Here is a 14,359-nt window from a genome sequence, read left to right on the forward strand (position 1 = left end):
CAATCAGTTCATTTAAAGCACGACTCGAAGCAGCATGAGGTTCCACATGATTCCGATCTAGACTATAATTCCCTGTACAATTAAAGTCCCCGCCCAAAAACAAAAATTCATCAGAACTACAATTCTGTAGAATTGTACTTACATTTTTGAGAAAGAGTACTCTTTCATTACCATTTGTTGGGGCATAAACATTAATAAAAACAGCCTTGAATTTTTCAAACTGAGCCCTTAAAAATAATAGTCTGCCAGGTATCAAATGTTTAACCTCACATGAGATAGGTGAGAAATTCTTAGCAAAAAGGACTGCCACCCCTCCTCTAGTAGAGCTCATGTGAGTAAGAAACACTTCACCCTCCCACTCTTTTTTCCAGTCAATTTCATTAATACAGTCACTGTGTGTTTCTTGGACAAATGTTACATCAATATTCTTTTGTCTGATAAGCTCAAACAGCATTGCTCTTTTATGTATATCTCGGGCTCCATTCAAATTAAGAGAGCTCACCCTCATCACACTCATTAAAATAAATAGTATGAGGGGACATAAACCAAACAAAAACATGGGGAAACAGCGATTATGTGGTTTCGAAGCCATCATCAGTTTGTACTTCTAATTTCAGTTTGGAAACAAGTTTCTTTAATCTGTATATTTCTTGAACTGTAAACTGTTCCCCTCCTTCACTTCTCATTAGCATTGTCACTGAGTTAATAAACATTCTGCGGTCAGCAAAAAAATCCTCAAACTGGACATTTTTCACATTTTTCGTTCTTTGCAGGAATGATTTTATTTTGTCAAAGTTGTAATCACTGCGTCGACTTCGTCCTGTCCTACTGTCCACTACTTCACCATCAGAATCATCAATCATCCTGCCTTCAGTATCAAGTTTATCAGACTCTGTTTTTGTTTGTCTGCTCATTTTAGCCGTTTCCATACTCTTCCTATTTCTCTTTCTCTTAGTATTGGGTACTTTGAAAAGTGTTTCATCACAAGCAATGTCTGTCACCATCTCTTCCTCCTCCACAATACACTCAGCCACATTAACAACATCAGTAGACACCGTAACCAGTTTTTTCTCAACATTTTCTGTATTTCCCCCCACAACAACAATAGACACTGTATCAGTTTCCTTCTCCCCACTTTCTGTATTTCGCCCCGCAGCATTACTGCCATCATCATCTTCTTCACTAACAGAATCCTCCGTCACCATCGCGCTACTGTTATCGCGCGCGGTTTCTCCGCTCGGCCCCGGCTCTGGGTCTAACTCATCTGCTCTCTCAGGACACGCACGCCTAACGTGCCCTGTTCGCCCACAACCAAAACACTTCATAGTATCAGATGATACAAATACAACGTAATCAAAGCCGTCAATTTTGAATTTAAACGACACATTCAGTTCATCCAAATCACTCTTTAAAATCATAAGTAGCTGCCGTCTAAAACACACAACATGCTTAAGCAAAGGCGATTTACACCCTAATGGGATCCTTTTCATTTGTGAGACAACTTTTCCATGCCTAGACAATTCATTAATCAAGAGCTCATCTTTAATGAAAGGTGGTACATTCGATAATGTTATCTTTCTTGCCGGCTGAACCAGCGGTATTACTGGAGTAAAAGTGTCCTGAATTACTACTCCGGTCTGCACTACACTGTTTACATTCTCAATGGTATCAAGGAAGATAACCACAGCACTGTTCATTCGAGAAGCAGATATTATGCTATTAAAACCAACAGCGTTACCCACAGCCAAACTACAATCCTCCACAGAGCAGTTCATCACAGGCGCGAGTTTTATCCCGTGCCTGCGTGAAAGCTGCTCAAACTTTGTTTGGCTTGGACCCGCCATTGCTAGCCAGCAAAGCGCTGGTTAACAGCGTTCCTCAAACCCCCACTCCTTTAACTTTCTTTGTATTCTTTTCAAACAATTTTTAAACCAAAAACCCCAAAACAGGGACAGTGTAAAAAGAAAGAAAGAAAGAATAGACTCACTCGCACCGCAACACTCTCAGGCACACACGCTGACTCCGCCCACTCACTCACAGCATCCGCTCAGAGAGAGAGAGAGAGAGAGAGAGAGAGAGAGAGAGAGAGAGAGAGAGAGAGAGAGAGAGAGAGAGAGAGAGAGAATGACCGATCGTTTCGCTAGATAAGACCCTTATTTCTCGACTGGGATCGTGTAGAGACTTTGAAGCTGCATTTGAGACGTACATTTGAACCTTCTTTGAACATTAGTTGGTTGCCATTGAAATCCATTCTGTGTAGAAAAATAGGAGTCAAAACCTTTAATTTCTTTTTGACTGAAGAAAGAAAGACATGGATATCTTGGATGACATCAGGGTGAGTAAATTATCAGCAAAACATATTTTGAAAGTGAACTAATCCCTTAAAGTGACAGCAGCCACTAATGCTGTCTGTCATTAATGTTAACCAAAGAATTATGATCGTAAATCATTCTCATCGAGACATCAGTAGCTGTATTAGTATCAGTGACTTTTCATTCATAAAAAGATGCCATTAAACAAGTATTTAAAATATACTGTATGTTGTTTCTACAGTAATTTGGAGATTAACTGAAAATATTAGGCTACATTATAAAATATATAAAAAACGTATAAAAACACGATTAATCATAGAAAAAATGTTTGATTAATCTAGTTAATGTAACACTAATTTATTTATTTATTAAAAGGAGGTAAATTAAAAGGGGTAGACTTTGCTTTGTGGTTTTAGAGGGATGGCTGGAGGCAAAGAATGCCTCTTTTCAAAACTGTGTTTTGTCTGTGTTTTAAACATTAGTTTTTGTTTCTGCTTTGTAGTTCTATGTGTAGACCTGTGTTGCAAGCCAAGTCTGATTTAAGGTCAAAATGGATGGTGGTTTGCCCCTGTAACCCAGTCCTCACCCTAATGGTCCATTATAACCATGGGCAAGAGGTGACTGATGTAAAGGCTTTTTATTTATTCTGTAGCCACAAAGGTTTGAGTTTCAGTTCATCATAAGGCTGGGAGATTGAAGGACACAGAAATGACCCACAGAATTTCCTTTCTGTCAGCATTAATTTGCTGTTGCACATGTTAAAGTCCCATATTGTACACCTTTCTGAAGTTTTATTTTAGGTTTTGATGTCCTTAAGAATATATATTTGCGGTATAAGTACCAAAAACCATCTCAATATATTTGTACTGCTCCTTTCTCAGGAGCTCTGCAAGAACAGGTGGATTTTGGCCTGCCTAATTAATATTCATGAGCCTCTTTTCAGATTGGCCTGTTGTTTTCCGAGTGACACACGGCCAAGCCAACCACAAGTGACTAGGGTCATGTATGCTGTAGCCTGCTGTGGTTTGGTGATGATCACAAGTAAGGTAAATAAAACACCTGTAATGATGGTGATACATTATTTGTTATTAAAGCATAAACATTCACAAACCACTGTTAATTTAACATAAAAGCAAGCATAGGCTAGGCTACTACGTGCATGGTTTGGTATGACAGAAATAGCGCAAAGTGCGCTTCCTTAATAATTCCTAAAAAGCTGATATCTCAGTTAATCGCGATCTCACAAAGCTCCGTTATGATCAGTGAAGCTGATATCTTTCATAATGTCAACACTTCGTTTGTTATAATCAGAGGATCTGCCAGCATGCAGAATTCAGCACTGAACAAAAACTCAGTTTTGAGCGGTGAGTGGATTCTATCTTAAATGCATCTCATTGGCCATTACGTTCAAGAATTCAACACATATGTCTGTGATTGGCTACATTGCTCAACGCTGCAAACATGTTATAAATAGAAACTCGTTCAGGCCTGTAAATCATTTTTATTTAGTTTTAGTTATTCTTGATTCTTCTGTGCAACATATGAATAACAATTTATTTGTTTTTAGATGTTTTATTTTTAGATATTTTTATTTTGCGGCCGGGAGTCCCGCGAATCATTTTACTCTTCCGCAACTCGGACACTACGCCTGTACCTTACGCCCGCACTCGGCCATCAAATTTAGTCCAGCACCGCACTCTGTTGCGTTGGGTGCCGCGGGAGTGCAGGTGTCTACATCCATCAACTGAACAGCATTTTCTCGACATGTTTCCATGTTGTTGTTGCTCAGCAACTATGTTGTCTGGGGGTTGGGCAAAAGGAGTGAGGGACGTTGGGCAGTGCTCGGGGTGGTGACTGAAGGCGGTGACTGAGTAACGTTAGTTCCAGAGAATGTCCAGAGAATGTCTAATATGGCGAGAAGTTTCACTCTCACTACACTTCCGGCTTCTGAACTGGTTGCAGTTCCACTCTGATTCCATATGAGGGCGCTCACAGGACGAGTGCAGAATGAATGGAGGTCAATGGCGGTATACCCCTCAAAATCCACTTTTCTCAGGATATAATTTTTTGTCTAGTAATTTGAATGTTGTATTCGAAAGGAGATGCAAAGAAATTACACATTGCTGGGTGTTAGATTTTTTAGAGTCACTTATTTGCTTTAAAAAAGTCTTTCAAAATGTCAATGACGTCAGAATGCTGACGTCATTAGCAGAATGCTAGCGTGTTATGGGCAACAACAACTCAACCTGTAAGAAATCAAAACGACATAAGTACTCGTTCATTCAACTTTCGACCTATAACCTATGTTGAACTTGCAAAATCTACAATCACATCTGAGATTTCTCAACGGCAATCGGGTGAAAGAGACAAATTTAGCCGTCTAGCCCCATTGACTCCCATTCATTTTGCACTCATGGCGAGCGCCCCCAGTGGAACTCTGGTGGTACTACAACCAAAATTCGGTACAATAGGGCTTAATAGGGAGTGGACAGGCTCTCCGTAGACGGGCTCTGGTAGTTCTGACATCACATTTTTACGGAAGTCACAACGGAAGTCATAAAGGCACAGCTACTTTATTCAGGCTGTGTGCATTTATCTGTGGATTGACTGTTTTGAAACTTATATGGTAGTTACATAGCCCCTAGACCTCTGTTATCATGGAAAAAGCCAGTAAATTTCATTTTTGACAATATGGGACCTTTAACTTTTGTCAGCAATGCATCAAACTGCTCATTAGCTCACACTCTTTACTTCCACTTCTGTAGATGCTTGGTTACAATCAAAGGTGATAAGTAGCACATTAACACCATATGTCCTGTTATATTTCTTGCTTGCTTTATTCATTTCTTTTTCTTTTTCTTTTTTTAAATAAAAAGCATGCCATACCAGTAATTCTCAACCTGAGAAGTTTTTTTTTTTTAATCAATATTATTTTAATCTATTATTTATAATACTTCTGATATTTATTTAACAATAATCTTTAAAATAAGTATGGTTTAAATATTACAATAACCTTTATTATTTATTTTTTGTAATTAATGATTTTACTAAAGTTAGCCTACTTTTAAAGATTAATCTATTTAATCTATTAAATCTATTTATTTAAGCTTAGACACAACCATACAGATTAGTTAAAACGTTGCAGACTGCATTTTTCAAACTGCTGTTTTTTTTCCATTTTTATACATTTTTTATTTATTTATCTATTGATTTATTCATTTATTTTGATTATTAGTTTAATAATATTATTATTTTCTAATAAAATTAACAATCAATTTTTCACAACAAAACACACGTGAGAAATACAGGATAATGATGTAAGATCAAGTGAGAGACTGGATTTCTTCTTGTGAAAATAATGCACACAAGAAGCTTATGATTCAAGTTGTCTGTGCGCCGATTTGTTTGCGAAAAAGAATAGGAATATGAAGAAGATAATGGGTGCTTGCACTGCAGAAGACATGCTTGCTGATGTTTTACTGTTGGATTCCTCCTCTTGAACTTTCCTTTGACCTGTATCTTAGGCTTTCATTGGCTGTAGGTTGCCGCTGATTCCAGTCAAAACACATTTCACACTCCATGACTTTGGCTGCATCCGAAAAACGTATAGGCAGCTGACTTGTTGTCTTACTGCCGTATCAGGCAATGACTTTATAGGCAGCGTTTGCACACCTCACAATTTTCTACTTTTGAGGCAGCATAATGGTTTAATGATCTACAGCAAAATAAAGTAAGCTTTGGTGATTACTAAGCACATAGTTTATTGCTAGAAATTTTATCAGAAGTGAAAAAAACATTCATTTACACACAAACTGACCATCAGCTGCAACTTTCAGACACCATCTTTATTTTTTTAGCTCAACTGTCACAAAATGGAAAGCACGGGATTGTATGATATCAAATGCAGCGAATGATGCATGCTTCCTTCAAAATTCCATCAGATGAAGGTATTTTAGGAGACAGGAAGTGAAGCTAACTTTGGATTCTTCCTACCTTGAAATGCATCCTCCGAAGGCAACATTATTACGTTTTCGGTCGCAGCCTCTGAGTCGAAGACTGGTCCAGATATTTAGCATGCTAAATATTTCATGGGCATCAGCGACACGTCTGCGCTTCTCTCAGATTGCATCTTTGTTCATTCACACTACACAATTGTCACTCACGTGAACAAGCACTGATTTGTCTGAAGTCAACAAGACAAGAAGTCATTTGTCTGTGATTTCCGCAAAACTGACGGCAAGTAAAAATCGGGCTAAAATCATGCAGTGTGTACCTAACATAAGAGTTAATTTACACACAAACGAGAGAAACCTATTTCTGGATTGGTGTAGATGAAGAGGTAGTTGAACCCTATAGGTACATATAACCAAAAGGACTGAGAAACACCGTTAAATACCACAAAAACTCTTAAGGCAAGTGTTTTGTTTACCAGTCAGTTGCAAAAGTGTTTATTTTTCAGTCATGCTGGTGTAATATTTTTGGAAGGGCAAAAATAGCCATGTAACTAGCCATTAAATCAACATGAAACAGACTGTCTGATTTCTGACTACACTGATGATCTCAGCATGCTCTCCTCAAGTGCACCTGCGATTGCCATGTGAGAGTCAACGGTTCATCTCCACCTGTTCTACAATTGATGGCTCGCAGCGGTTGGACATTTCATTTCATGTGCGTCACTTGCTCATTACACAACAAGTTAGCAATTCATACACGTTGGCTGAATTAGACTTCAGTGTAAATTAAACTCAGCACATGCAGCAATATTAGATGGATATTATTATCAGCAGTTAGAGATGTCTACAGAAAGCAGAACCTATTGAACATGCTCTGAATTTTGCAGCACTTGGGACTCATGGGTAGAATGAGTAAACTGCCGAGGGCCGTGGAGATGTAACTACTGTATCTTATGGGTGTTAATGGCTGGAACTTGGCTTTACTGTGAATGTTGAAACTCTTGAAGTAGAGCCTGAGAGCGTTGTAGATTTCTCTCTCTCTCTCTCTCTCTCTCTCTCTCTCTCTCTCTCTCTCTCTCTCTCTCTCTCTCTCTCTCTCTCTCTCTCTCTCTCTCTCTCACAATATACAGTATCTGACTTATAGGAGGGGGTCCCATGCAAAGACATCATCATATTCCGAGGTCGGTGGCATCAAAAAGATTGAAAGCCCCTTGTGGCGTAGAAGCTGAGGACTAGTAGAGCCTTCATTTTTATTAATATTTTTTTTAAACTGCATGGGTTTTGCATACACAGGGCAGTGAATTAAAAAAATATATATGATGATGTTGTTGGAGAGATTGTATTTTCAGTGTCCAGGGGAAAAAAAAGTTTGTAGACCATGTATTAAATAAATGATCTGTGGAGCAAGTGGATGGAAATAAGTATGGCATTTAAAGGGATACTCCACTTTAAAATGAAAATTATGTCATCATATACTCACCCTCATGCTGTTTCCAATGGAAGTCTCATTGACTTCCATAGTATATTTTGTTTCCTACTATGGAAGTCAATGAGACCAGAAACTGTCTGGTTACTGACATTCTTCTAAATATCTTCCTTTCTGTTCAGCAGAAGAAAGAAATTCATACAGGTTTGAAACAACATGAGGGTGAGTATATGATGACAGAATTTTAAAGTGGAGTATCCCTTTAACTTAATTTTTTTGGAAATGTGTCCAAAAAGGGAGGGGAATTAAGTATTACAGCCTGATCTCGTTTGATATTTGTGCCCTTTTTGCACTTTTTTATAACCCATTTGTAACTTGTTTTGTACATTGATTTGGATATGAACTAAAGCACAATGTTAAAACAAACCTATAAAATTGAGGTAACAATTTGCGCTCACTTTTATGCTGTATATTTCATTTCATGTGTTGAGTAAAGGCTACCTATATGACAAAAGAAACTAGATAAAGTCTACCTAATTTATGTCAATATAATGTCACAGGTTTCCAACTCTTCCCAATTACAGTAGTTATGGCATGAACGCAGCATAAGCTTGTTGTTTTGATTCAGGAGGAACTGTAAAAGGGGGCTGCTGTTTCGGTTGTGGTGCTCGGTGACTGACATCTGTCTAAATCTGCATAGCATGAAACGCGTTAATGACGTGATGTGTGCACGAGTAGGGTGTGTGGAGGTATGGAAATTCATACATTGACAGGCTGGTAGGACATCGTATCACTGCATTCATTGGACGAACATTTTATGGTATACCACAGATGATATATATATATATATATATATATACGTATATATATAATGTGTGAAGAGATGTGAAGAGATTTTCAACCTGCATAACCAAAAATGTTTCTGGAAAAAATCACCTGCCCTGCCTTTAAAGGAGAACTCCGGTCAATTTTAACATTGAGCTAATTTTTTTGTACATTTGGAGTGCTGTCAGTACAGAGAACAACGACAAAAATCGGTGTTGCCTACACCGTGTTATCCTCTTTTTAAAATTTGCACCCTGTTGACTTCAATGGGGCAAGTTTTAAACCTGCTTTTAGCCTCTTAACATCCTTGATGTGTCATTACAAGTGCACAGGTCATGTGAGTGATTCCTTCGGAGTGAACGCGGGTGAATCTGACTGCAGTAGATGTGAAAGAAATATATAAAAAATGATGTTTATTCAGCCAGCGCACATACCTGTATTTACATCCTGTTTTCGGTCGAAGTCCACAGTAATCGATTGTCGAGTTCACGCGCATAGGTTTAGTACCTATGATCACGCGCGTGAACTCGACAATCGACTACTGTGGACTTCGACCGAAAACAGGATGTAAATACAGGATGTAAAGACCTGTGCACTTGTAATGACACATCAAGGATGTTAAGAGGCTAAAAGCAGGTTTAAAACTTGCCCCATTGAAGTCAACAGGGTGCAAATTTTAAAACGAGGATAACACGGTGTAGGCAACACCGATTTTTGTCGTTGTTCTCTGTACTGACAGCACTCCAACTGTACAAAAAAATGAGCTCAATGTTAAAATTGACCGGAGTTCTCCTTTAAGTAAACTTCAGTTTTACATATTTAAGTAGATTTGACACAATTAAATTAAATAGAAACTAAATTTTCAATAATTTTGCTTTAAATTTAATCAAGTAATTTAACAAGCAGTTTTACAGTGAATATAGACATATTAACAGCATCTAAAACTTAAAGTATTTTTTGCTGCACAGATCTTGTGAATCTTTATGAAACATTTGCAGTATATTGATATTATAAATGTTTTGGTATGGTTACATTTTACTATTATGTAATATGTTACTGCCTGTCAATATTGTTGCATCTCAGTGCTTGCCAAATGCATAAATATAAATAAAATAGAATCTGCTAAACGCTGTGCATCATCAACCTATCATTGGAGAGATTGTCGCATACTTAGATATGTTCTTGCTGTTCCTTTTTGTCTGATTTGAACCCACAGTACTCCTCCGGGTCTAATTACCTGTCCTGTCTCCTAGGTTACACCTGAATAATTGCTGCTGTTGACTGCAATTCTGTCTCTTGATAATTATTTTGCTTTGGGAACTTGCTGATCCTGAAGGGGTTAGGCTAGAGGTGACATCATGTCACCTGTTTAAACCTGTTATGTTTCTCAGGTTGGGTGAGAGGGCAAAGTGAAAACCTGGAAAGTCACAGGCTGATGTAATTAAAAGCATCGCTTCATGGATATGCACTGCTCAGAACAAAACAAGGTTTCAAATGTAATTAAACACCTGGATATTTATAGATCAGAGGTAATTGAAGTTAGTAAACAAACAAAAGGGTTGTAATGAAGCAGTTAACCAACAAATTGAACCAACATGGCATTTTTTTTCAGTAAATATAACATATGTTGTATCAGTCTTCATAATAAGGGTCAAAATATATTATGGGGTTTTTTTTATGGGTTTAAACTATTTTGACTCACAAAGGTATCATTTTTGTATAGTAATACATTTTATTGAGTCATGGGTTGCACTTTATTGCGATAGTCCACTTTAGACATTCTACTAACTATAAGTAACTTGGCAACTATGTCAAATAACTCTAATTAATTTGCAACTACATGTCAACTAACTATATTAGGTTAGGTTTTGTACTTGCAAAGTTACTTACACTCAGAATGTTTTTTGGGGGACCATCAAAATAAAGTGTTAGCAGACAGTCTACTAATACTCTAATGACTGATAGTTGACATGTAGTTGCAAAGTTACTTATAGTTAATAGAATGTCCAAAGTGGACTATCAAATTAAAGTGGTACTGAATCATGTGATTTTGGTTTATGACTGTCAGTTTTATATTTTGATTAAAAAATAAAAAAATAAAAAAATAAAAGAATACAAAAATGTAATGTTTGTAAAAGGATCAAGATATATGATATAGTACTTATTTGTCAATTTTATTCCTTTATCATAGTGATTTAGGCTGGTTTCATACCTACACTCACTGGCCACTTTATAAGATACACCTTGCTAGTACCTAGTTGGACCCCCTTTTGGCTTCAGAACTGCCTTAATTATTCATGGAATTGATTCAACAAGGTGCTGGAAACATTCCTCGGATATTTTAGTCCATATTGACATGAAGCATCACGCAGTTTCTGCAGATTTGTCTGCTGCACACCCATGATGCGAATCTCCCGTTCCTCCACATACCAAAGGAGCTCTATTGGATTGAGATCTGGTGACTGTGGAGGTGAATAGTGAACTCATCGTCATGCTCAAGAAACCAGTTTGAGGTGATTTGAGCTTTGCGACATGGTGCGTTATCCTGCTGGAAGTAGCCATGAGAAGATGGGAACACTGTGGTCATAAAGGGATCAGACTAAAAAAGATGGACGACGCAACTTTACATCTTGCGCTGATTTGGGACATGATTCTGCACAGCAGTGAGTGTGACGTGGAGCCGTGGTATCAAGGCCCCGCCTACACTCCTGCAGAATCGGTTACAGTTTACTGCAGAACAACTCGTTATGTTGATGTGAAATAAACAGTTATGGAAATGTAGAAATTAAACTTGAAGCTCCAATCCTCAATGACTACTTCGCTCAGAGAATCTGTCAATCACAGCTGTCAATCACGACGTCACACTAACGTTTTTATAGCATCAAATAAATAAATAAGTCCAAACTTATTTCAAAAAACGAATATTTGGTTAAAAAAAACTACCTAAAATGACAGAAAACATCTTTCGAAAAAATTTATTTGAAGTGTGTAATTTGATTGTTTAATTTGCCTAACGACCCATTAGACTACATGGAGAGGGCGGGGTTTTTGACCTATACTGGGACCAACCACATGGGGGCGATCGAGATGCTTTGGTCAGCAACAATACTCAGGTAGGCTGTGGCATTTAAACAATGCTTAATTGGTACTAAGGGGCATAAAGTGTGCCAAGAAAATATCCCTACACCATTACGCCACCACCACCAGCCTGAACCGCTGATACAAGGCAGCAGTTTCTGAAATACTCAGACCAGCCCGTCTTTCACCAACAACTATGGCACGTTCAAAGTCACTTAAAGTACCTTCTTCCCCATTCCGATGCTCAGTTTGAAATTCACATCATCTTGACCATGTCTACCTGTCTAAATACATTGAGTTGCTGCCATGTGATTGGCTGATTAGATATTTGCATTTGAAGCAGTTGAACAGGTGCAGGCTACCTAATAAAGTGGCCAGTGAGTGCATACGCTACCAGTCAAAAGTTTGGACACACCTGAATTAATGTTTCTGTAAGTATCATAGCTAAATATAATAAAAAAGCTCTGCAAAAATGTCTCACTCAAACATGTTAGTTAGTTAGTCAGTTAGTTAGTAGTTAGTTATAATTAGTTTTTAGATTTAACAAGTGAACAAAACATTAAGGGGGCATTAAGTGACCAAAAATTATTAAATGACTTTGTTACAATGGAAATTACAATAAAAAAAGGATGCTCTTTCTTTGCAGAAATCCATTATCCGGTATTGGTAATTTTGACTCCCTTTATGCATTCATGAACTCTTTAGGTCATGCATTTTAAGGTAGAAGACTGTTTTGAATCATTTTTCTTCCCTTACAGTATTTTTTATTGCATAACACACCGGTAACAGTTCAGATACAAATTACAAGTGACCAAATAATCTGTGTGTGTGTGTGTGTGTGTGTGTGTGTGTGTGTGTGTGTGTGTGTGTGTGTGTGTGTGTGTGTGTGTGTGTTTGTGTGTGTGTGTGTGTAAAGCTCAATGGTATCCTGCTGCTGATTGAGACCGTGCAATTAGCTTCCTCCGTAGTGTGGGTGGTTAAATCCATCCACAGCACCCCTCCGTCTGCATCACTCTGATTCTGTGAGTGCCTTTATCAGCTTTATTGCGTGAGTACTGTTTCCTCAGCCTATCAGCTTTAGCCATATGGGCTTTGTCTTTGCAGCTCTCTCTCTGCGTCATTTTTACTGTAGGTGTTTTTAGACAGTTAAGTGGGTCTGTCATCAAAACAATTATATGAAGATGCTCTCTCGCTCTGCAAGCCGTTTTTGGTGCTCTTCCAATAGTCGGCTGAGATATTTGGCTCTCTACCCTCCAGACTAGTTGCCCTCAGAATCCCTCTCTCATTGTCTGTGTAAGGTTACTTTGACTTCTTCGCTTTCCCCATTGTGACGTTACAGCGAGTTATTGTTCCTTTTGGAGCCCAGTTGGACACATTGTCTGATTGATATGTACTCCAATGTACAGTCACAAACATAATAACTTTTTCCATGTCAACTGGCTGCACCTAACAGGAGGTCTGTGAAGTCTAAATGGTACACCGTGGTGTAATAGCTGTGATGGCTGAGGCGTTCGTGTTAATATTTGTGTCTAATTGCACTACAGTGATATACAGAATAGCAATTTAGAAAAAGAGAAGATTGCTGATTTGTTGTGTGGAAATGCAGAATAGATCTCTCTTTTTAAAGCAGTGCGTCAAACCCAATGTTTATTTTACTCTAATCCAGTGAGTGAAATAAGTGACAGATTTTTCTGTCGCGTTTGCTCGATAAAACCCCTCTGAGCCACATAATGTTTGACACCATGATGAACTGATGAGTGTAGAAATCAGAGAGATACTTGAGACAGATATTAGAGTCCCAGCACAGATGTGAAGATGCGCCTTCAGAACATGGGTGGAATCCTGAGTGAAAGTGTCGCTGAGCAACACTATATATCACTGATTTCATTTAAAAATTATATTTATACTTTATAATTATATTATTGAAGGTTCATTGTATGTTACTCAGTTAATGTTTATACCATTTTTATAGTGTAATGTATGTTGCCTTTTCATTGTACCATCTATGTTGTTGTCACTGCATTTTACAGTAACAAATCATATAATGTTAATATACCAACCTATTTGAGTTATTAAAATTGGTTTATACCAACATAGGCAGTTATTAACATTTTTGCCATCTTTTTTACAGGTCACAAATCAATGCTGGACTTGGATCTAATGATTTACATTTACTGACCACAATATAAATCAATCTGGAAGCACACGCAAATGCACCACGTGGAAGGGAAGGGAGAGGACAGGACAGGACAGCCTGCACAAACTCTGTTCATCTTTGTCAAGGACAATTCATCTAAACGGATGAGCTCAGACAAGTCGGCTGGCTGTTTCCACTCGTCGGTTTTTGCGGCGGAGCTTTTGATTGGCTGATTGTATTATTGTATGCAAATCCGTTCGGGGTTGCAGCCAGTAGGTGAAAGGCTCGCGCTGGTGTGGCTCTCGAGACCCGAAGCGCGAGGTGAAGCCGCTTTCTGTGGAGCTGTCCACTCCAGGAGGTGCTGCTGAAACCAGGATTTTCACGTCAACCGACAGTTGGAAGGAATGCACTAACTCCGAGGACGCTTTATAGCACAACCAAAACGGGATTGGATTTACTTCGCAGTTAACATTATTGCTCAAAACTCTATCGGAAATATCTTTCTGGATGACTTGTAGTTGGATTCACAGGTATGTTTTCTTCTTTCAATGATGTACTACATATCCTGTTGTGATTTAACATCAAGCCTCAGGTCCGTGGATACAGCACGGATGAATTTCAGTGGGAT

At 38.2% G+C, this 14,359-nt stretch overlaps 1 protein-coding gene across 2 annotated transcripts in view; it reads left to right on the forward strand.

Moving 5' to 3' along the window:
• The first annotated feature begins 13,807 nt into the window (after window positions 1-13,807).
• The window catches only part of fstl5 (follistatin-like 5), a 117,017-nt gene continuing 116,465 nt past the window's right edge, over window positions 13,808-14,359 (forward strand). Inside the window, exon 1 of one of the 2 annotated variants that reach the window (XM_084430508.1) lies at window positions 13,808-14,261. In XM_084430508.1, the coding sequence (XP_084286634.1) occupies window positions 14,239-14,261 (23 nt within the window). In that variant the 5' untranslated portion in view covers window positions 13,808-14,238. The remainder of the gene's footprint in view (window positions 14,262-14,359) is intronic. The other variant, XM_084430509.1, reaches the window with a different exon arrangement.

The sequence above is a fragment of the Rutilus rutilus genome, assembly GCF_951802725.1.
Source record: "Rutilus rutilus genome assembly, chromosome: 14".
In the NCBI taxonomy this organism is placed as follows: Eukaryota; Metazoa; Chordata; class Actinopteri; order Cypriniformes; family Leuciscidae; genus Rutilus; species Rutilus rutilus.